This window comes from Apis laboriosa, unplaced genomic scaffold, assembly GCF_014066325.1.
Source record: "Apis laboriosa isolate Shangri-la unplaced genomic scaffold, ASM1406632v1 scaffold21_cov150, whole genome shotgun sequence".
Taxonomy (NCBI): domain Eukaryota; kingdom Metazoa; phylum Arthropoda; class Insecta; order Hymenoptera; family Apidae; genus Apis; species Apis laboriosa.
Window position 1 is genome coordinate 474832 of NW_025222365.1, and position 23839 is coordinate 498670.

At 21.2% G+C, this 23839-nt stretch overlaps 3 protein-coding genes across 4 annotated transcripts; 2 read left to right on the forward strand and 1 right to left on the reverse strand.

Moving 5' to 3' along the window:
• The first annotated feature begins 2799 nt into the window (after positions 1-2799).
• On the forward strand, positions 2800-11104 carry LOC122713055 (exportin-7). Of its 2 annotated transcripts, XM_043933189.1 has the most exons (15): positions 2800-2893; positions 4169-4406; positions 4470-4636; positions 4727-4951; positions 5080-5950; positions 6145-6430; positions 6533-6677; positions 6892-7039; positions 7113-7272; positions 7366-7768; positions 7846-8008; positions 9922-9999; positions 10094-10284; positions 10394-10521; positions 10607-11104. In XM_043933189.1, exons 1-15 carry the CDS (start codon positions 2879-2881, stop codon positions 10713-10715), a joined length of 3327 nt encoding a protein of 1108 aa, XP_043789124.1. In that variant the 5' UTR covers positions 2800-2878; the 3' UTR covers positions 10716-11104. The 2 variants fall into 2 exon arrangements, with proteins under 2 accessions (XP_043789124.1, XP_043789125.1); XM_043933190.1 differs by lacking the exon at positions 2800-2893 and having other exon boundaries at positions 4073-4406; positions 7846-7984.
• Positions 11105-13908: 2804 nt separating this feature from the next.
• On the reverse strand, positions 13909-17268 carry LOC122713064 (crossover junction endonuclease EME1). The gene is made up of 4 exons (XM_043933202.1): positions 17159-17268; positions 14324-15666; positions 14204-14257; positions 13909-14053 (listed from the first exon to the last, which is right to left on the reverse strand). The coding sequence occupies exons 2-4, from the start codon at positions 15602-15604 to the stop codon at positions 13943-13945; spliced, it is 1446 nt and encodes a 481-aa protein (XP_043789137.1). The 5' UTR covers positions 15605-15666; positions 17159-17268; the 3' UTR covers positions 13909-13942.
• Positions 17251-22321, forward strand: LOC122713063 (catenin alpha). Its single transcript, XM_043933201.1, has 7 exons — positions 17251-17369; positions 17827-18168; positions 18252-18984; positions 20022-20255; positions 20331-20933; positions 21005-21682; positions 21931-22321. Exons 2-7 carry the CDS (start codon positions 17852-17854, stop codon positions 22093-22095), a joined length of 2730 nt encoding a protein of 909 aa, XP_043789136.1. The 5' UTR covers positions 17251-17369; positions 17827-17851; the 3' UTR covers positions 22096-22321.
• Positions 22322-23839: the final 1518 nt, after the last annotated feature.

The following is a 23839-nucleotide window of genomic DNA, read 5'->3' on the forward strand; positions in this document are numbered from 1 at the left end:
TCTGAAATAATTCTAGCTGCTATGAAGGAATTATAATATTTTGACTAATGATCTCGTATAGATCATATGTTTCAACTTTTGTTTAAGTTAGTTAATAGTCATCTTTTCAATTATAAATCATAATTGTGTTCTGAACAATATTATTTGAGTTAAAATATACTTGTCATTTTTGAGATTTTATAAATGCTATTAAAGATTTTATTTCTATAATAATGATAATACAAAAATATATGTTTACATATTGATGTACTGAACAATAGAATAACATCTTAAAATTATTATAAAATAATAATATATATAAATATATATTCATATATATTTCGGTAAATATAATAACAATGATTTGAATTTTGATCACATCAAAAAATTCAAAAGCAAATTTATGAATATATACACGCACGCGTATGTTCGCGTGCATGTATATACAATATCCTTAATTAATTTCAATACATATATTTTAAATTTTATACAAAATAGATTTTGCATGAAAATTTAATCGTGAATATGTATTAAAAATTTATTGAAAAAAAAAAGAATTAATATAATATCACGGATAAAATATATGAAGTTACTTCATTTTTGAATTACATAATTAACAGATAGTATTATAAAATAGTACTTGTATATTATATTATTTCAAATATTATATAACTTTTTAAAAGTAAAAAAATGATGCAAAATTGTGAACTGCATGTAGTTAAAATCAGGTACAAAAAATTGTGATTTTTAAGCTAGAATAATAGCATGAAAAATTTTCTATATCTTTGTGGTATGTACATATGGGATTCCAATGTAAACATTACTTTTGTAGTAGACAGCATGTTTCGAATTCTTAAAATACTTTAAAAAAAATAACATAATAGAAAATAGTATAACAGACAGGTACTCTTTATAAGCACATACTTTATTATACAATTATCTAAATACATGTATAGATAGTAAAATTATATATATATTGCTATTTCTTATATTCCATTTTGGAATGTAAACTTATATACATATATATATTTTTTATTTAGATTGGGGTCTTAAAATGTTTAATTAAATATATAAAATTTTTATTATAAAAAACTTTTCTTCAATAATAATTATAATAACAATTTGTATTATAATAATGAGAATGTTTAAAATATTTAGTTTTGATCATAATTTGAATTTATCTAGAATAATGATTTGATAAAACTATTTTTAAGAAAATATTGTGATGTTTATTGTTAATATTAAAAGTTCATGTATGAATTAATTACACAAAAATAATATGAAGGCTGTGCAAAAGCTATACTTGAAATACAATACCTGTATAAGAAAATGCGATTTTTATGCAAAATAGTATCCATGTCACTATCCCTTAAATTTAATATAATTCTTTATAAAATCAAATTTTATTTAAAATATAAAAAACTTATTTTGAAATATTATTTTTTATCAAAATATTAAATTTTAATCTTTTGGAATTTAAATATTTAAAATTTATTTACGAAATATATACTATATATAATTAAAAGTAATGATCAAAGCTATTATATATTGATAGAATTTATATATTTAAATTTAGGTAAATTGTTAATTTAATTATTTATGATTAATCTATATTATATTATTTGTTATAGTTGCATTTTATCATTTTTATTTAAAATTAGTAGATTTTTTTATAAATTATTGGATTATTATGAACTAATTATATTATTCTATATTTGAATAAATTCTATATATATAAATTAAAATTATATTATAAAATATAAAATTACAAAGAACTTATATTTTATGCACTTATATTTTATATATTTAAAATTAATTTATTATTTTTTATAATTAATAATGTATAATAATATATTTTATCTAAAATAACATAGCATTTTATCAACATTTAAAAATTATTTTGAAAAAAGAAAAGGCCCCAATCTAAATGTTATATTTTCATTTCATTATTTATGCATTATATATCATCATAAATAATGCTATAAAGTAAATATAAAATTAAAAATTATCATAAATTATAATTAAAATAACAATCATTATTTATATAATTCCAGTTTTTTTTTATAATAATTATCAAAAAAAATTAAATTAAATTCAATATTAAAAAAAGAATGTAATAAATATCACATTATTTATATGTATGACTATATGTACATATATATGTAATTTTAATATAAAAAGAAAATTATATATTTATACATTTCGTTTCATGTTTTATATTTTTTAAAAATCGTAAATTTTTATTTTGCATTTATTCATACAATTTTAAAAATTAAAACAATAAAAAATTATAATATTTATTTATATGTACATATGTAACAAATATAAATGTTTAAAAAAAAATTTTAATCAAGATTAAAATATTTCATAAAATTAAATTTTGTGTAAAGTAATTACTTATGATTTAATTTGTGATTTTATTTTTTTGTTTTATAATTTAAATACTATGAAAAATTATGAAATCTATTATATTTTTTTTATTATTATTTTATATAATGTAAATGTATTATAAATATTTTATTAAATTTTTAATATAATAATACAATGAAAAAACAATAATAATAAAAATCAAACTAATTAATTTTTTTTAAATTAGTCTTTATTTATAGTTAATCTATTCATTAGTTGAACTATAAAACTTAAAAATAATTAAATATTTTAACTTCTTTTAATATTGTAATATATTATTATAATTTTTATAATCGAAGTAGTGAAGATTCAGCTTAATTCTCCTTCCATCTTTTTAAGGTAAAAGGTATATATTTTTTTTCTTTTGTTAATAAAGGTGGCGTTGTTGATGCTTCCGTCGTAAGAAACGTCGTTTCTACATAAATGTTGTGGCAGTCGAGATTAAAGCATGTGATCCTGCCTTCATTGTAGATAATACAAAGCTGCGAAAATGGCGGATGAACAGGTGAGTTACCGATCAAAATAATGTGCAAACCTCAAAATGCGGTGGAGTTATTTATGATGAAGTGATTTCGAAAATCGTGTGGTAAGCTAGCTGGTGGTAAATCTGTTGCAAGTTACGTGTTTTCGACGTGTGTCTCAAACATTTTGCTGCCAGAAAACTTAAGTATTCTTGGAAGCTATGTTGTTTGTTGCCGGACCACAGTGATTATTTTGTCGCGCTGTCAATGAAAATGCAATCACAAACTGAAAGATTTTTTTGCTTTAATTTTATTGACATTTTATTATACAAACAAAACCATGTTGACGATATGTAAAACTTTAACCTCGTTTTTTCATAAATAATATTTTATACAGACATAATTTTGAAATTTCAGAAGATAATTAATGAATAGAAATATAATTTAAATCATGAATTTTATATTTGAATATTAATATTTGAAAAAAAATACAAATTATATTTTTTATATATTTATATTAAATTATTATTTAAAATTACTTAATAGCATAACCTATTCACTTTTATTTTACAATATAAACTGATGTTTTTTTCTGTTATTTTACTATATTAATTGCTATTTAGTTGATATTAATTATAAATATCCTTTTTATTTATTGTAATTTTTTAATTTAAATTAAAAATAATACGAAAATATATATATTGATATATATTTTTAAAACAATTTTTAAAACAATCTTAGTTTTAAATTCCATTAATTAATATCTTTTATTTACAAAATAAATGTGAAATATTACTTAAAAATTAAAAAGTAATAAGTATTAATTTTATTATAAAAGATAAAAATTATTGTTACAATTTTATTTAATTTCCATCTATTTAAAAAATGAACAAATCTAAGAAAAATCTATAATTATTATGTTTATTTCAATAATTGTAATTTTTAAAAATATTGGAAGATATATAATTAATTTAATATTTTAATATTTTTTTTTAATTTTTAATTTCATATTTTTTTTCTTAACATTAATCTAAATATTAAATTTAGTACTAAGAAAAATATATTATAAATAAATGATATAATTTTAAAATTCTAAAATAATATTTGTGAAATATTAATAAATAATTGAAAAAATATTTATATATAATTCATTAATTATTATATTCAAAATAAATAAAGTTACATATTAACAAATGATTAAATTTATTAACAAATTTGGAAAGTGAAATAATGATTTTGAAATATATAAACTTAAAATATCTACATGGATATATTCAAGTCTATGATGAATTATATCACTAAGAATGGATCACATGCAGGAAGTACGGCAGCTGGAGTTGCTATGCAAGCAGTTGTATGAATCACAAGATTCTGCGCATCGTGTAGAGGCTGAAAAAGCACTTGTTGCTTTTCAAAATGCTCCAGATACGCTTACAAAATGTCAGCTCTTACTTGATCGAGGAGATTCTGCATATGCTCAGTTATTGGCAGCCACTACTTTGACAAAATTAGCTTCCCGTTCAGCAGGACTTAGTTTACAACAAAGGCTTGACATAAGTAAATATTAGAAAATAAAACAATTGAAGATGCGTGAATTTAATATCTATAATTTTGTTTCAGGAAATTATATTCTCAATTATTTAGCAACTCAACCAAAGTTACCAAACTTTGTAATACAAGCTCTAGTTACACTATTTGCCAGAATATCAAAGTTTGGTTGGTTTGATATTGATAAAGATGAATATGTTTTTAGAAATGTGGTTAGCGATGTAACAAAGTTTCTTCAGGTTGGTTATTATTTTAAAGTTTATTTAAAAAATATTTTTTTTTTTTCTGTTTCAAAATTCTTTTATCTAATATTTTAATATAATATATAGGGATCAGTAGAACACTGTATGATAGGAGTCCAATTACTTTCTCAATTAACATGTGAAATGAATCAAGTATCAGATGCAGATGCCAACAGATCTATTACAAAACATAGAAAAATTGCCAGTCATTTCAGAGATACCCAACTCTTTGAAATATTTAGGTTATCTTGTACTTTATTAAGTACAGCTCGAGAAAATTGTAAAAATTTAAATTTTAATGATGAAGCACAGGTATGTTTTCTGTTTTTTTTCTTTTTTTTTTTTTTTTTTTTTTTTTTAAAGAATATTTTCATCATAGAAAAATATTTTTACAATATTTATATATTACATATTACTATCATTTTTTTTTTTTTATTTAGCATGGTTTAATAAGACAACTTTTAAAACTAGCACAAAACTGTTTAACATTTGACTTCATTGGAACATCAACAGATGAAAGTTCTGATGACCTTAGTACAGTACAAATCCCAACTTGCTGGAGACCTGCATTTTTGGATTTTACATCTCTGAAACTTTTCTTTGATTTGTATCACAGTTTACCTAATACACTATCATCTTTGGCTCTTTCATGTTTGGTCCAAATAGCATCTGTTAGAAGAAGTTTGTTTTCAAACCCAGAAAGAGCACAATTTTTAACACATTTAGTTAGTGGTATAAAACACATACTACAAAATCCTCAAGGTCTAAGTGATCCCGAAAATTATCATGAATTTTGTAGACTGTTATCAAGACTGAAAAGCAATTTTCAACTTGGAGAATTGGTTTTAGTCAAAGATTATCCAGAAGCTATACAATTAATTGCAAAATTTACAATCCAGAGTTTACAAATGTGGCAATTTGCACCAAATAGTTTGCATTATCTTTTAACTTTATGGCAAAGAATGGTATCATCTATGCCTTATGTAAAAGCAGGAGATCCACATTTATTAAATACATATACTCCAGAAATTGTAAATGCATATATTACTTCAAGACTTGAATCAGTTGCAATAGTTGTTAGGGAGGGTTTGGAAGATCCACTTGATGATTTAGGAATAGTTCATCAACAATTAGAACAAATATCTGTAATTGTAAGGTGTGAATATCAAAAAACATGTACTTTGTTAGTACAACTTTTTGATCAAGCTGCTAGAACATACCAAGAGTTAATGACACAAACAGCATCTCCAACACAACGAATGGATATCACTATACAAGAAGGTCAACTTACTTGGCTTGTATATATTATAGGTAAAAAAATTTTTAGAATAAATTTTGATTTAATAAAATGTAATAAAATCATTCTTATTATTTCTATTTAAAAGTAAACAAAAAAATATATCAAAAAATATATACAAAAAAATCATTCTTATTATTTCTATTTAAAAGTAAACAAAAAAATATATATTAAACGTGAATTATTATATTTGATACTTAAAAAATAGGTGGTGTTATTGGAGGAAAAATAACATTTAATAGTAATGAAGAATATGATGCAATGGATGGCGAGCTCGTATGTAGAGTACTTCAATTGATGAATTTGACTGATTCAAGACTTGCACAAGGTGGCTGTGAAAAATTGGAGTTAGCAATGTTGAGTTTCTTTGAACAATTTCGTAAAATATATGTAGGTGATCAAGTTCAAAAAAATTCTAAAGTGTATAGAAGATTGTCAGATGTTTTGGGAGTTAATGATGAATCTATGGTACTTGGTATTCTTATTCGGAAAATGTAAGTAAAAAAATACTTTTAGAAATATTATTTAGAATATTTATAATACAAATATAATAGATAAAATTATTAGAATTTACAATCTCAATATTATATTTGCAGAATAACAAATCTCAAGTATTGGGGTCGTAGTGAACAAATTATTTCCAAAACATTACAATTATTAAATGACTTATCTGTAGGATATAGTTGTGTCCGTAAACTTGTAAAATTAGAAGAAGTACAATTTATGCTCAATAATCATACAGTACGTATAAAATTTCCTTATAAAAAAATTAAATAGAAATAAAAAAATATATGTTTGTGTGTGTTTGTTTGTTTGTTTGTTTGTTTGTTTGTTTGTTTGTTTGTGTGTGTGTGTGTGTGTGTGTGTGTGTGTGTGTGTGTGTGTGTGTGTGTGTGTGTGTGTGTGTGTGTGTACATATAATATAAATATATACATATATATTTTTTTTTATTAGAGAGAGCATTTTCCATTTTTGGGAAACAATGTTGCTGTAACAGAAATGCGATGTAGATCGATGTTCTATACATCTTTGGGTAGATTATTAATGGTAGATCTAGGAGAAGATGAAGAAAGGTTTCATACATTTATGTTACCATTAACAAGTATGAAAGTTATTTTTTATTAAGTGTTTTAATATGCTTATTTAATATTTACATTTACATTTTCATTTTGTAGGTGCATTTGAAAGTTTAGGACAATTAATTGGTCCTGCTGATCCTTCACTTTTTGCAGCAGAAGAAGCAAAAAAAGCACTGATTGGTTTAGCAAGAGATTTAAGAGGTTTAGCTTATGCATTCAATACAAAAACATCTTATATGATGCTCTTTGATTGGATGTATCCTTTTTGTGAAATACAATTCGATAAATAATCAATAAATGATAATTTTTTTTTAATTTTTAAATATAAAGTACCTTAATTTATATATAGTTATCCTAATTATACACCAATTTTATTACATGCTGTGGAATTGTGGCATTATGAACCACAGGTTACTACACCCGTCCTAAAATTATTTGCAGAATTAGTACAAAATAGAAGTCAACGATTACAGTTTGATGCATCTTCTCCAAATGGAATTTTATTATTTCGTGAAGCTAGTAAAGTAATATGTAGTTATGGTAATCGTATATTAAACGTTGAAGTTCCAAAGGATCAAATATATCCCTTAAAACTTAAAGGGATAAGTATATGCTTCAGTATGTTAAAAGCAGCTTTGTGTGGAAGTTACGTAAATTTTGGAGTATTCAGATTATATGGCGATGAAGCATTAGATAATGCGCTTAATACATTTGTAAAATTACTTCTTAGTATACCACAAAGTGATTTATTGGTATGCACTATTAATTAAATATTATATTCAAAAGATATAAGAATAGTTATCTTACATTCAATTTTTTTTTTTTGTAGGATTATCCAAAATTATCTACAACATATTTTGTGTTACTTGAATGTTTGGCTCAAGATCACATGGTGTTTCTTTCAACATTAGAACCCAGAGTATTCTTGTATATTTTATCAAGCATCAGTGAAGGCCTTACAGCACTAGGTGCGCAAAAAGACTCCTATACAGGTCTGTGCGGCTGATTCTATTTTATTATCATTCTCTTATCCTCTATGCCTTGCCATGGGGTTATAAGATCCAAATCATTTAGAATTTTTTTTTTGTCTTTTTCCTTTTTTTAAAGAAAATGTTTATTAAATATAAATTTATTAAATTATTAAATATTTTATTTTTATAAAATTAATAAATTATGAATAATTATTCATAATTAAAATATAAAAATATATACAATATATATATAAAAATATTTTGGTTTTAAAATTCTTTGAAGCTCAGAATTTCTTTATATTAAAAATATTATCTAATATTAAAAATTTAAAGGTTTAAAAATATATAAATAATATTGTATCTTATAAATACAAAATAAATCACGTAACTTCATATAATTTATAAATTATTTTTGTATGTAAATGTTTTGTAAAAAAGTTGCATGATATAGAGGATTTATAAAAAAGATAAAAATATGTAACATACGAAAATCAAGTTTGTTTTTTTAATAGAATCATATATTGTGTAAAACATTAATCGATGTTTTATAAAAAATTATTAGTTTCAGAAATATTTTAATTTGAATTTTATAAAATTTATCATATACAAATATGGAAATCATAAATAAAAGAGTATCACTTTACATGTATGTTGTTCTGTATATAAATTTTATGAAATTCACATTTTTTGTTATAAATAACTTAATAATTTTCTTATAAGAAATAATAATCCTAATAATTCCTAAAAATAATTCCTAAAAATAAATTTGATTTTCATGTTTTTCATATATTTATTTGCACATAAATTAATAATATCAAATTATAACTTTTTCTATATCATGCAATTTTTATATGAAATATTTTTCATATAACAAATAATTTATAAATTATTTGAAATGATCACATTATGTGATTTATGTATATAATAATCATGCATGTATGAATTTTTATTGGACACGCAAATTTAATATAATTTTATTATTACTAATATAAAATTAAAAGAAATCAAAAAAGAAATAGTTATTAAGGACGTTTAATTTTGTTTATTTATTTGCTTTTTGCATTGTTGCTTGGAATGTAAACCTGCATTTAGGCATATTAGTTATGCTATAGTTTGAAAGTTAAAAAAACAAATGTATGCTAAGTAAATTTTATTTGTATGATGAGAATGATTAAATTATTATAATTATATAGGCAATAAGAGGATTGGAGTTTGTAGAATCTAGACCCTAATTGTTATTGTTCTATTCTCTTTTTTCTTTTTTTTTTTAATTTTTATTCTATTTCTATTTTTAATGTTGTATTTAATAATAATATTATATTATAAACGATTTATGAAATTTTTATTTATTTAAAATTAAATTATATATAGTGGGTCTAGCACACATAGTCAGCCGCACAGCTGGCATGCTATTAAAATATTTTATTATTCATAGACATAAGTTCTTTATTACTAATTTACTAATTATTACATGTTTTTCCCTCACATTTCATATTTTTTTCGTTATTCAATATATGATTTATTAAATTATATGCAATATTATGAAAAGTTGAAATTTGAATTTGAAAATTATTGTTTGTTCGTTTTTTTAAAAATTAAAATTGATAACTATTTTTTTATTTATTTATACCATCAATAACAGAAACTTTAAATTTTTCTTATATTTAAGTAAAATTATATTGTAGTCAATAAAATATTTAATATAATGAATGAAACAAATAATTTTACAGAACTCATATTATTTTCAAGGTAGGTCATTGTATTAAGTATCATAATAGCTATTTATATATATATTTATGTTTTTATATTATTTTTCTTTTTATTAACTTATTCTTATTTAATTTATTCTCATTTAAAATATTTTTTATTTTATTTTATTTTATTTAAATATAAAAATATAATAATTCAATAAAAATAAAAAAAATTTATTACAGATACAATGGTCTGTACTGGTTGTTGTGCAACACTTGATCATATTGTGACTTACTTGTTTAAACAATTATATCAAAAAGGTATTATTTACTTGCTATTATTTGAATAAAATTAATAAATATGATTATAATATAAATATAATACATAAATACAACATATTTTTTTTTTTGTTAGGAGGATATCCAGGAAGGAAAAATACTGTAGTTCCAGGAGGTGGAGATTTATTCTTACAAGTTTTGAAACAACATCCTGAAATTCTTCAGCAAATGTTAAGTACTGTTTTAAATGTGATAATGTTTGAAGATTGTAGAAATCAATGGAGTATGTCACGTCCTCTATTGGGATTAATTCTTTTAAATGAAGAAGTAAGTATTTATATAATATATTTTATGTAATACTTTATAGATTATATTAATAAGATTTTATTATAATATATATATTTAATTTTTAAATATTTATTAATAAATATTACAGTATTTTAATCAATTACGAGAAAATATTATTAGAAGTCAACCAGTTGATAAACAAGCAACAATGGCACAGTGGTTTGAAAATTTAATGGAAGGAATCGAAAGAAATTTACTCACAAAAAATAGAGATAGGTAAGAAAAATTAAAAAAAAAGTTATATATATATATATATAAATTACGTATATTTATGACATATTTATGTTATGTTTTTTTTCAGGTTTACACAAAATTTATCATTGTTTAGAAGAGATATAAATGACACTTTAAAAGGACCTAATACAACTGCAAATCCTATTGGTGATATGATGACCTTGACCTTTAATTAGATTTTCCTAGGTTCTTGCCTGCCAAATGCTTGAATGTGTGCGCGAGTGAACTATAAATTATGGTGGATTTAAAATTATGATTTTAGATGAGTATAAAGATAATAAATTAAATATTGCTGTTTTATAGAAGAATTATTGTTTGGCTTCCTATTCTTTTGTAACTTTAACTTTCGTTTTTTACATTTATTAAACTATATATACGTGATATTTCAAAATTTAGAATATTTAAATCTATATATGTATATTTCTTATTTTTTAATTATACATATATAGTATATTTATAAAATTAAGTTTTATACATTTCATTCTAAATTTATAAACAAGAAAGACCAAATCCTTTTTATTACCTTTATACTCCTATTACTTTGATTTACTATCATATTGGTAAATATCATATTTGATAAATATTCCTGCACATATATTAAGTACAAAGAATGATTTGCAATAAATATATTAAATTTCATAAATCAACAATTATTGCATCAAAAAATTTTGTATGGATAAATAATTGATTTTATTACAATTATCTTTTACAAATATTTACGATATCAATTGTTATCAATTAAAATTATTATTATAATAATTTTTATGCTAACATTAAAATATGTATTTCAGGTATGAATGACTTGTTTCACACTATATTTTAGTAAAAGTTTGAGTTCAAGTATTAAGGATCATCATTTTACATATATTATTCATTATATCTGCGTTTTCTCTATTTTAAATAAATAATAAATTATCATCTTGATTATATTAAATAACATTTTAAAGATAAAGTTTAGAATAGGAAGCCAATTACATAATAATTACATCATTATCGTAGATCTTGTTCTATATTACTTTTACACACAACTGACTTCCACATTTAAACATATTCATTAACATTTTTTATTACATATAATCATTCTAAGAATGTTTTAATAAATTAACAAGAAAAATTAAAAAATCGTTACCAAAAAACCATTAAGCAAACAATATCATTTTATTGATAATTGTTTAAATGAATTATTGAATAAATCATTCATAATATTAATGATATATCACGAAAAACATCATTAAATTAATAACGCAAAAATTTTTTTAAAAATACATTATTACTATTACTATTATTATTATTATTATTATTATTATTATTATTATTATTATTATTATTATTATTATTATTATTATTATTAATATCATCATCATCATCATCATTATCATCATCATCATCATCATCATCATCATCATCATCATCATCACTATAACTACTACTACCGCCATCATCCATCATCATCATCATCATCATCATCACTATAACTACTACTACCGTCATCATCCATCATTATCATCATCATCATTATTATTATTAGTATAATTATTAATTATCATTATTATTACTATTATTATTAATAATAATTATTATTATTATTATCATTATCATTATCATTATTGTTATTGTTATTATTATCATCATCATTATCATTATTACTATTACTACTATTAGTACTATTACTACTATTACTACTATTACTACTTCTACTACTACTACTACTACTACTGCTACTATTGCTACTAGTAGCACCAGTACTACTACTAATATTATCATCGTCATCATCACCATCGTCATCATTATTAACATTATCATTATTGTTTTTATCATTATTGTTTTTATTGTTTTTATTATTATTATTATTATTATTATTATTATTATTATTATTATTATTATTATTATTATTAAATTACAATTCTCTTAATATTTTATTAATATCAATGTTACATAATGCAATAAGTGTCTTGTAACTGTCAACATGCATTTATAAATTAAATCTGTTTAAAAAATTATTTTTAATATTAATTATATTTTACGCATTGTAAATTATGATCAAAAACAAATTTGTGTATTATGTTTATAAATAAAAAATATATATTGTATAAGTATAAATAGTAAAAATATATAAAAACAAATAATATAGTTATATAAAAATATAGATTGATATCCTTTAATCAATTAATTTTATATAATAAAAACGGATATGTATATGGTTCATTTTGCGAAATGCATGTTAACAGAAAAAGAGACTTAGAAGTATCATTTAATATTTTTAATTATAATATAAAATGCTTTATTTAAAACTTTTTAATTTACTAAGTTTTCATACTATACTTTTCATTTAGTTTATATATAATAAACAGTAGTTTATATTTCATAAATATTTTTTTTATAATATGAAATACATTTTATAATATGAAAAATTAGTTTCAGAAAAAGAATTTAAGAATAGAATAAAAAATAACTTTTATTTTGGCATTTAATTTTTAAATTTAAACTTTTTTTTTTTTGAATACTGATTTAAAAAATTTTTTTAACCAGTAATTAATTAAAAATATATATCTTAAAATACATAATATATATATAAATAGTTTATGTAAAATTTCTATTTGAAATTTAATTATATCTTTGATTATGATAATTGTTAAAATTTTTTTTTTTTTTTAAATGACAATGTTAAACAGTGAGAAACAAATGTATGAGCAATGCGTGTAAAAAAAGATTCATGCGAGAGTTATATGTAATATTAATCTGTATACAGTTAATAATAATTTAGTAGAAGTTATATTGAATATTTACGAACATTTTCATTTAGATTGCATTTAATCATTTATATATTTTTTACTGTAAAGTAACAAAAAAAAATTGATATAAAATGGTTAAAATTTTTTTTTTTATAACAAATTTTTAGATACTTTATGTTTAATAAATACTTGTAAAAATGTTAGAAAATTACTTTTATTAACCGACTATCATAGTTAAATTTACTGTAAACAAATGTATATATATCTTTGGTATAGTAAATCTGTTAAATTTCATATTATGTAAGATATCTAAAAATATTTAGCGCAAAATTAGACTGATTTATAAACAAAAACCATATATCTGTACAACAATAAAACATTTCTCTTGATTAGTTTGGTTTTTTTCAGTCAAATTATGCGCTAGATTTTTATATAATTAATTCATAAAAAAATATTGAAATTTTTATATAATATTATTCATTTGTACAATATATAGGTATGAATAATTTATTAGATTTTTATATTCATAAAAAACAAAAAGAAAATAAAATAGTAAATTCATTATAACTTTTCAATTAGACATTATATAAATGAAAATGGAATAATATAGAGCCATCTGCTAATTATGACATTTCTATTTGTACTTTATTAAATTTTATTAAAAAATATATTCAATTTAATACACTTTCACCATTTTTAGATGTGAACATTAAATAAATTTTTTTACTTAATTCCGGACCAACTTTACGTATAGCAGTAAGAGGTCCAGCTGCTCTTCTAATCTGTAAAATATTAAAAACATTTATGAAATATAAGTAGAAATAATTAGAAAAATAATATTAAATTTTAATAATTTTTTAATTTATCATATAGATTAATTTATTTTTGAAAATTTATTTTAGTCAGATTATTGTAATAAAATTTTTATTTACCGGAATATCTTTCAATAAATTTATTCCTTCATCATCTGTACAGTTTATATAAGTCTAAAAAATAAAAAGAGATAAAGTTAAAAAAAAATTATATTATGTTTCTTATATGTTAATATTTACTTCTATTAAATCTGCAGGACATGGATACACAGAACAAATTGCTTCTGCAATTTCAAGACTACTCAAATTAAATTGACAAAGTTGTTGTTGCCATAATCTTTTTAATCCATTTCCATCTTTATCTACTTTTACAGTATTTCTATTGTCTCCTAATATATACCAATTAAATTTGTTTGTTAAACTTTTATTTTTTTCTAATTTATATGGTATTTCTGCTATAGCTTTTGTACATTGATATATCATTAATGCTAAATCTTGAGAATTATTAATTAATCTACTGCTACAATCTGCAATAATTTGTATTTCATTGAGACATATTTCAAGTTGTCTTCTTGATATTTCTACAAAATTTTTATATTCAAGATTATTTTTGGTATTAGTTTTTTGCATTTTGTTTTTTGTTTCATTTTTATCTGAATTTTTTTCTTGCATTTTATATGCAAAATAATTTTCTATTCCAAAAATTACTAATATTATTTTGTAATCTGGTAATAAAGATTTGATATCAGAAATAGATGTACAAAAGCTATCATTTGCAACTTTTATTACTGTTTCATCCCAATTCCAAATTATTAATATTTGGTCAATATTTTCAATATTTGTTATAGTACATATTTCATTATTTTCATTAACATAATGATTTTCAATGTTCCTTTTCCATGTAATACTATTTGAAATGAATTGTGATTTAATGCTATATTGCAAACTAGTATTTAATAATGTACTTATTATATCTGTAATATAAGAAAAATTTTCAATACCTTTATCAATAATAACTTCCATAAATTTCAAACATTCACCAGGTTTTATATTTTTTGATTTTTTAACTGCAATTGCTTTTAATGCTTTTTCTTTCATCATTTGTTGAATTTTTTCTTCTTTTTTTACAATATCTTTTTTTTGTTTTGCAATGTTTCTGTTTTTTTCATCTGAATTTTTAGCAGAATTAAATGAATTGTTGTCACTATATAAAGACTTTCCAATCATATTATATTGTTTTAAATTTTTATTAACAGTATATTTATCATTGGTTTGATATGATGGTGCATGAATATTAGAAATAAGTGAATGTTTATTATAAATATTTTGTAATTCATCTTCATTATTTTCAGTAATGGGATGATAGAATTGTATTTCGGGAAATTCAAAATCACTTGAATCATAGTCATCGAATGAACATTTTTTTTTATTTTTCTTTTTAGTATTTTTTAATTTATCATTCGATTCAACAGATATATCAGATTCATTTGAATCATTTAAAACGATAATTTCTGGATTCATTTTATTGAAGTATTTGAAACTATTATAATTTTTACGATTCACGATTTAATGTACATTTCAAACTGAAATAAGATTCAAAAATGTTTTATAAGTATAATATTTACAAAAACAATGAATATTTATAGTAAATATACAGTAAATGCAATAAGGATGAATGCATTTACCAAAAATGAAATAATTTAACAATATATAATATTTTGAAATTTTGAAATAAACATTTTTTGATTGATTATTTTTGTACATATATATATATTGTGTATATATATATATATATATCGTTCTACATAAACATCATTTTAACTTCGGGCGTAGACCAATTGTGTCATTATTATTACTTTCTAAGAAGAGGAAATGATGACGTCATGAATGAAAATTAGATGACAAATAGTTGACATATCATGAATGATACGGGATTAAAATATTAGTTCAAATGTTAATTGAAATTTGATTTTCAATATGATCGATTTTTAAAGAACTATTTTATATGCATTTCATTAAAATTTTGGAATTGTCGATTTTTCATGAAGGTAAAAAATTATTCTTTCATACGAAATTTTTACAAGCTAATTTAGATAAAAATCATGTAAATCTGGCAACAGTGTTAAGATTTTTAATTTCTCAATATATAGATTTGACAATTTTGTCATTATAATCTTCCATGATTTTATTAAATATATAATTTGTATAATTTGAATTATAGTAAGAAACATTAAATAATGATATAGTAAAATATCATTTGATATTTTTTTTTATTTTTATGTATACATAAAAATAATAAATTCTGTCAAAATTTTGAAGTATTTATTTTATATAAATAATTATAATGAAAAGTAATTATATAATTATTGCATATGATTTTTTACATAAGATTTTATAAATATTATAATATAATATAAATCTTTATTATATCTTTAAAAATAGGTTGAGATTGAGAAAGTGTTATAAAGAAAATTATAATAATACTTTAAAATCAAATAATTAAATTTCTATTTTTATTTTTAAAATATAAAGAATTACAAAATTTTAACATATAATTAATATATAACTATTAAGAATTAAAATACTAATATAATATTGTAATATTCTAAGATAATGAATAAATATTTTAAATAACAATATATATGTATATGTTTATATATATATATATATATATATATATAAAATGTTATTTTTGTAGTAATTTTTCTTGTCAATTATTTTTGTCATTTATTTTCTACATGTTTACATAACCTTTTTCGTTTAATTTTAGAAGTTCCGTTTTTTTTTTATAAGTTTATATTTTTTTTATTCAATTTAGAAATTTGCAGTTTTGCTCAAAAATGATTTAAATTTGTTTTTACATTTATATTTAAATAAAATATTTTATATTTTAAATAAAAATATATATCACACATTGAATTTTCTAAAGATTTAAATGTCATTTTAATTATTTTGAAAATTATATTATTTCTATTTATACATATATTATAATTATAATATTTATATAAGATTAGTAAAAATTATATGAATATTTGATCAATTTTTTTACAAAAATATTAATTATAATTTATCTACCATGTCATTTTCATTGCTCTGTTTGCAAAAGCGCTGTTGCCACGTTATTCACTATGGCTTGTATCTAAAGTAGGCTTTGATATTTTCCGTATGCCAATGTGAACATTTTTTTGTGATCAGACTGATCATTGTGACGCACCCTGACTTTTTCAAACATTCTCATATCTTGTTATCAACGTTATATCATTTAGTCTTTCCTTTTTTATAATAGGTAAGTGAAAAACATGACATTTATATATAATTTATATATTAATTTATAATAGAAAAATTATTATATATTTATTTTGTTATTATTATAATATTGTATTTGGTTAAACTTTATCTTAAAACATCAAAAATTTGTAAATTTGTTTGATTTCTATATTTTTAATTATATTATAATTGATGAATAAAATAAAAAATACTAATTTCAAATTTAAAAAATCTTTGATTCAAAAAATATACGTAATATATGATTTTAATAAGTTTTATAAATATACAAATAATAAAGAAATATAAAAAAATAATTAATAGAAAAAAAAATAAACTACTATATTTAAGTTTTTCTATTTAATTTATATTAATATATTAAATTATCTGTACCATATATATTTAAAAGAACAGGTAATTTTTTTATTATATTAAAATAAATAAATATAATAATATTTTTATATTATTTTAATTTTTAGAATTCATTTATTTAAAATAACGAAAATGTCAGATCATTTTGGCCCAATAACTTTAAAATGGGATCCTAAAAATTTAGAAATCCGTACTATGTCTGTAGAAAAAACATTGGAACCCTTAGTTTTACAAGTCACTACACTTGTAAATACAAAAGGTCCTAGTAAAAAAAAGAAAGGAAAATCAAAAAGAGCTAGTGCTTTAGTTGGAACTGTCGAAAAAGCAACCAATAATTTTATTGAAAAAGGTGAACAAATAGCGTATGAAAATCCTGACATTACTGCAGAAATGTTAAGTGCTGTTGAAGAAGTAAGAAAAACAGGTGCTGCAATGAGCATTGCTGCTAGGTTTGTTCTATATAAAAAATTTCTAATATATAAGGAACTTTATGTATATAAAGATTAGTATTATTTCTATTAATTAATTTCAGAGAGTTTTCAGAAGATCCTTGTTCTTCTTTAAAAAGAGGCAATATGGTTCGTGCTGCAAGAAACTTATTATCTGCAGTAACACGTTTGCTTATTTTAGCAGATATGGTTGATGTGCATTTGTTGTTGAAATCATTGCATGTAGTAGAAGATGATTTAAAAAAATTAAAGAATGCATCCTCACAGGGAGAGTTATTAGAAAATATAAAACAATTTGGAAGAAATGCATCAGAACTTATGAATCAAGCTGCAAAACGTCAACAAGAATTAAAAGATCCTCAATTAAGAGATGATTTGGCTGCAGCAAGAGCTGTTCTTAAAAAACACTCTACTATGCTTCTAACAGCCTCCAAAGTTTATGTTCGACATCCTGAATTAGCTGCAGCAAAAGCAAATCGTGATTATGTTTTGAAACAAGTCTGTGAAGCTGTAAATACCATTAATGATGTAGCACAAGGAAAAACTCCAATTGACACTCAACATCCTTATGAAGGACCTGGAGAATTAGCTGCTGCATTAGATGATTTTGATGAAAGAATGGTAATGTCTCCACTTGCATACAATGAAGTACGTACAAGACCCAGTCTTGAGGAAAGATTGGAAAGTATCATCAGTGGTGCTGCATTAATGGCAGATTCTTCATGCACTCGAGATGAACGTAGAGAACGCATTGTTGCAGAATGTAATGCAGTTAGGCAAGCACTTCAAGATTTATTAAGTGAATATATGAATAATGTAAGTATTTTATGAATTTTTTTGTTTTTTTTTATTTAAACACTTGTTGTATAATTTATTTATACATATAACAATTTATTTAAATAAGTTTCAATAATTGCATAAGAAATATCTAATTGTATTTATTTTTTATAATTTATTTTGATTTATATTTCATACTAATATTTATAGCATTTTGTATATATGATATAAGTATATGCATATAAAAATATATATGTCTACAAACAATATATATTTAGAACACATAAATAATTATATTATTATTTAACATAATGATTGATTTATTCTTGGCATGTTCATTTTACTCATTTGTTTTTATTTTTGATGACTACAGTTACAGCTTGCTCGGGGTGGGAAACGGGTAAATATATAAAGATATTGTATTGATTTTACACATAATTTATATATTATTTAATGACAAGCACTAATCAAATAATTATTATAATTTTACATTTATGATTTTACAATTATTCTTTAAATTGCACAATTGCATATACTATAAATATATATGATATAAAAAAATATTACAACACCAAATATAATATAATTAAAAATATACAAAAATTTAAAAAATTAATAGCATAGATAAATAGAAAAAATGCATATTCTAAACTTAATTTAAAAAGAAATAAATATAAAATTTACTTTAAATTTATTATAAATTTTGTAAAGTATTTCTTATAATTATTCTTTTTTTCATATCATATTATGTTATATTATTTATATTTATTCATATAAATAATTTAAAAAAAATTTATACTCATTAAAATAAGTAGTTATGTTATGTTATAATTAATATGTTAATTTGCAAAATATATATTAAATATTTAAAAAAGTAGAGCATTTTTTAAATAATAAAAATTAAAATTTTTTTTAATTAATTTTTTTTTTAAGCATTGATAAAAAAAGATTTTGTTTTGCATTCCAATGTTCTTAGTAAAAAATAGTTTAGATTTTATTTGAATGCTCATAAGATATTTATTTATTTATATTTTAGTCACATTTTGATTCTATTAATGATATATATGTTTTAATAGATGGGCGTCAAAGAACAGTCAGAAGGCTTAGAAAGAGCAATTGATCATATGTGTAGAAAAACTCGGGATCTTCGTAGACAATTACGAAAGGCTGTAGTAGATCATGTGTCTGATAGTTTTTTAGAAACAAGCGTACCTTTATTGGTTCTTATTGAAGCTGCAAGAAATGGTCGTGATAAGGAAGTAGAAGAATATGCATTAGTTTTTACAGAACATGCTAATAAACTAGTTGAGGTATATTATTGAACTATATTGCAATATTAATTTTATTATAATTAATAATACTAATCTAGTACTTTATTTATTTAGGTTGCCAATTTAGTGTGTAGTATGTCAGGAAACGAAGATGGTGTAAAAATGGTCCGTTATGCGGCAGCACAAATTGGAAATTTATGTCCACAAGTAATCAATGCAGCACGTGTGCTTGCAGCTCGTAATCGATCTAAAGTAGCTTTAGATAATATGGAAGTATTCCGACAAGCATGGGAAAATCAAGTAAGAGTATTAACTGAAGCTGTTGATGATATTACTACTATTGATGATTTCTTAGCTGTATCTGAGAATCATATCTTAGAAGATGTAAATAAATGTGTATTGGCATTACAAGAATGTGATGCTGATACTTTAGATAGAACCGCGGGTGCGATTCGTGGACGATCTGCCAGAGTGTGTAATGTTGTTCAAGCAGAAATGGATAATTATGAGCCTTGTATCTATACAAAACGAGTTTTAGAAGCTGTGAAAGTTCTAAGAGAACAAGTGATGCCGAAATTTGCGCAGAGAGTAGAAGTGGCAGTAGATGCATTGGGTAGTAATCCAGCTAAAGATGTGGATGAAAATGATTTTATAGATGCTTCAAGATTAGTTTACGATGGTGTTCGTGAAATTAGGCGTGCTGTATTGATGAACAGAGTAAGAAAATGTACTAAAAGTTTATATTTTTTTCTAGATATATTTTTTTATTTATATCTGCTATATTTTAGGCGGATGAAGATTTAGATCCAGAAGATGTTGAACTTGATGAACATTATACATTAGAAACTCGTAGTAAATCGAGTGCACAAACTGGTGAACATGGTGTTGATGAATATCCAGAAATAAGTGGTATTACTACTGCTCGTGAAGCTATGCGTAAAATGCCAGAAGAAGATAAACAAAAAATCTTACAACAGGTAGAATACTTCAAAAGTGAGAAACTAAAGTTTGATAAAGAAGTTGCCAAATGGGATGATGCAGGAAATGATATTATTGTACTTGCAAAGCATATGTGTATGATTATGATGGAAATGACAGATTTCACTAGAGGTCGCGGACCTTTAAAGACGACTATGGATGTTATTAATGCAGCAAAAAAAATTTCTGAAGCTGGAACTAAATTAGATAAGTTAACAAGACAAATAGCAGATCAATGTCCAGAAAGTTCTACTAAAAAAGATCTTTTGGCTTATTTACAACGTATAGCATTATATTGTCATCAAATGAATATTACAAGTAAAGTTAAAGCAGATGTACAAAATATTAGTGGAGAATTAATTGTATCTGGACTTGACAGTGCAACTTCTCTTATTCAGGCTGCTAAAAATTTAATGAATGCAGTTGTACTTACTGTTAAAGCTTCATATGTTGCATCAACCAAGTATCCTCGACAATCTACAGTAACTGTAAGTTTTTTCATTTAATATTATTTATTCTAATTTTATATTTTATATTTTAAATAAATTATTTAAATTCATAATTTATATATAATAATTAATATTAAAATTTTTTTATACTAACAATTGGATTTTGTAGTATGTAAGTATTTATATAATAAAAATATATTTATAATTATATTAATTCAATAATATTTAAGAAATTACAATTATTATCTGCATCATAAATTTTTCATTAATTTATTTTTAATGTACAGTCACCAATTGTTGTATGGAAAATGAAAGCGCCAGAAAAGAAACCATTGGTACGTCCTGAAAGACCAGAAGAAGTTAGAGCAAAAGTACGTAAAGGTTCACAGAAAAAAGTGCAAAATCCGATACACGCATTATCTGAATTTCAGAGTCCTACAGAAAGCGTTTAAAATTTTACATGTAAGTAATTTAATAAAAATGAAATTTAACACAGCATCACCTTTAAAAAATTACAAGAGCAAGATATTTTATTTTCTATTGAATATTCAAACATAAAATTTATATTGCTATAAAATATTAGACAAAAGAATTATTTTTTTTTTATGTTTTAAAATTATTAAAATAATAGAACTTCATATTTTGTAGTAAATGTTAATACATTTATTTTAAATATTATTAATGTATAATTATATAATAATTTATTATTTATAATATTTACTAGTAACAAGTAAAACAGAACAAATAAAAAAAAGAATTAATTTTATGTATGCAATTGTAATGTGATTGTAAAGAAAGATAGATAACAAATATGAAAATAAAATATGAAAATAAAATATCTTGCATAAAAAAGTAATATTGTTTATAATTATGAATTGATAAATGTTTGAAAAACAAAAAATACAATATATGATTGTGTCAATTTCTAATAAATATTTAATTAGATCTCAAGATTTACCTCTTTTTTAAGATATATCTAAATTTTAGATTTCAATAACAAAAGACATTGTCAACAATTTTTTATAGAATATAAGAGTGATATACAATCTAATAAGATAATTGATTATTTGATAATTTATGATTATATATTATATTTCAATTAAAAAATATATTTAAGTAAATAATTTATTTATATTGTGTTTATAATTTTATACTATTCATAAATATCAATAATAATTAAATATATACTTTGCAAGTTGAATTTGAAATTGAATACTTCTATAATACTTAATTGTATAATAGAAGTTTTACAATGAATTAAATAGAGAAATTTGATTTTTTAAATTATTATTTATAAAAAAATAAAGCGTAAATTATTCACATTAATATTTTTTAATAAATTTTTATTAAATAGCATTAAAACTATTTAAATAAGCGGCATATATATATTATGTATATATGAGTCAGCTTACTATACTAGAGGCCTCATTTTTTTATTATTATAATATTAAAAACTATTGAATTGAAATTAATGTATTTTTTATTATTACAGATTATTAGATTATTATAGTTAATGATTTTATCAGCACACATTCTTATACATATCTAGCAATAATGTCTGTAATACAAATATGTATAAGGCTGTTATTTTAAGTAATGTTAATAATAATTAAAGGCCTTGAATTTTTGCTAAAATATTGCATGAAAGTCAGTTTTTTATTGTAATGAATTTTTTGACAATAATATTGATAAATACTTTGTTATGCTTTTATAAAAAAAATTAATTACAAAATACAAATATTAATATTAACATTCTTCCAAGTGGTAATTATTAATAATTTCAAATAAGTAATTTCAAACGTAAAATACAATATGAATTCATTTCTATAAATACACTTAATAACAAGTTATATTTTATGTAAAATTTTAATTTTTATTATTTTTGTTTTATACATTTGCTTTGCATATATATTTTTAATATTTTATATTTCTATAAAATTTCAGTTAATTAAAATTGCATGTTTTACTATTTAATATTATATTTATAATTTAGTGAAAAAATAATTTTACTTTATATTAATAAAATTTGCAAAAAAATAATATAAATAAGACAGTATTGCATTGGAATAAAAAGACTGCACATCAAAGTATTTAATGATTGTATATAAGTAAATATAACTACATATTTTAAAAAAATTTTTCTTTATGATGATTTTATATTAGTTGTAGTATGTAAAAAATAATTGTAAAAAAACT

Excerpts from the sequence above, each read along its gene's own strand:
- LOC122713063 (XM_043933201.1), top strand. The coding sequence starts at position 17,852 with ATGTCAGATCATTTTGGCCCAATAACTTTAAAATGGGATCCTAAAAAT. Across the intron at positions 20,256-20,330 it reads ATGCTAATAAACTAGTTGAG|GTTGCCAATTTAGTGTGTAG; the intron begins GTATATTATTGA and ends TTATTTATTTAG. Across the intron at positions 20,934-21,004 it reads GTGCTGTATTGATGAACAGA|GCGGATGAAGATTTAGATCC; the intron begins GTAAGAAAATGT and ends GCTATATTTTAG.
- LOC122713064 (XM_043933202.1), bottom strand. The coding sequence starts at position 15,604 with ATGAATCCAGAAATTATCGTTTTAAATGATTCAAATGAATCTGATATA. Across the intron at positions 14,258-14,323 it reads GTCCTGCAGATTTAATAGAA|ACTTATATAAACTGTACAGA; the intron begins GTAAATATTAAC and ends TTTATTTTTTAG. Across the intron at positions 14,054-14,203 it reads ATTTATTGAAAGATATTCCG|ATTAGAAGAGCAGCTGGACC; the intron begins GTAAATAAAAAT and ends AATATTTTACAG.
- LOC122713055 (XM_043933189.1), top strand. Across the intron at positions 4,637-4,726 it reads ATGTAACAAAGTTTCTTCAG|GGATCAGTAGAACACTGTAT; the intron begins GTTGGTTATTAT and ends TATAATATATAG. Across the intron at positions 7,040-7,112 it reads ATTTATGTTACCATTAACAA|GTGCATTTGAAAGTTTAGGA; the intron begins GTATGAAAGTTA and ends TTCATTTTGTAG.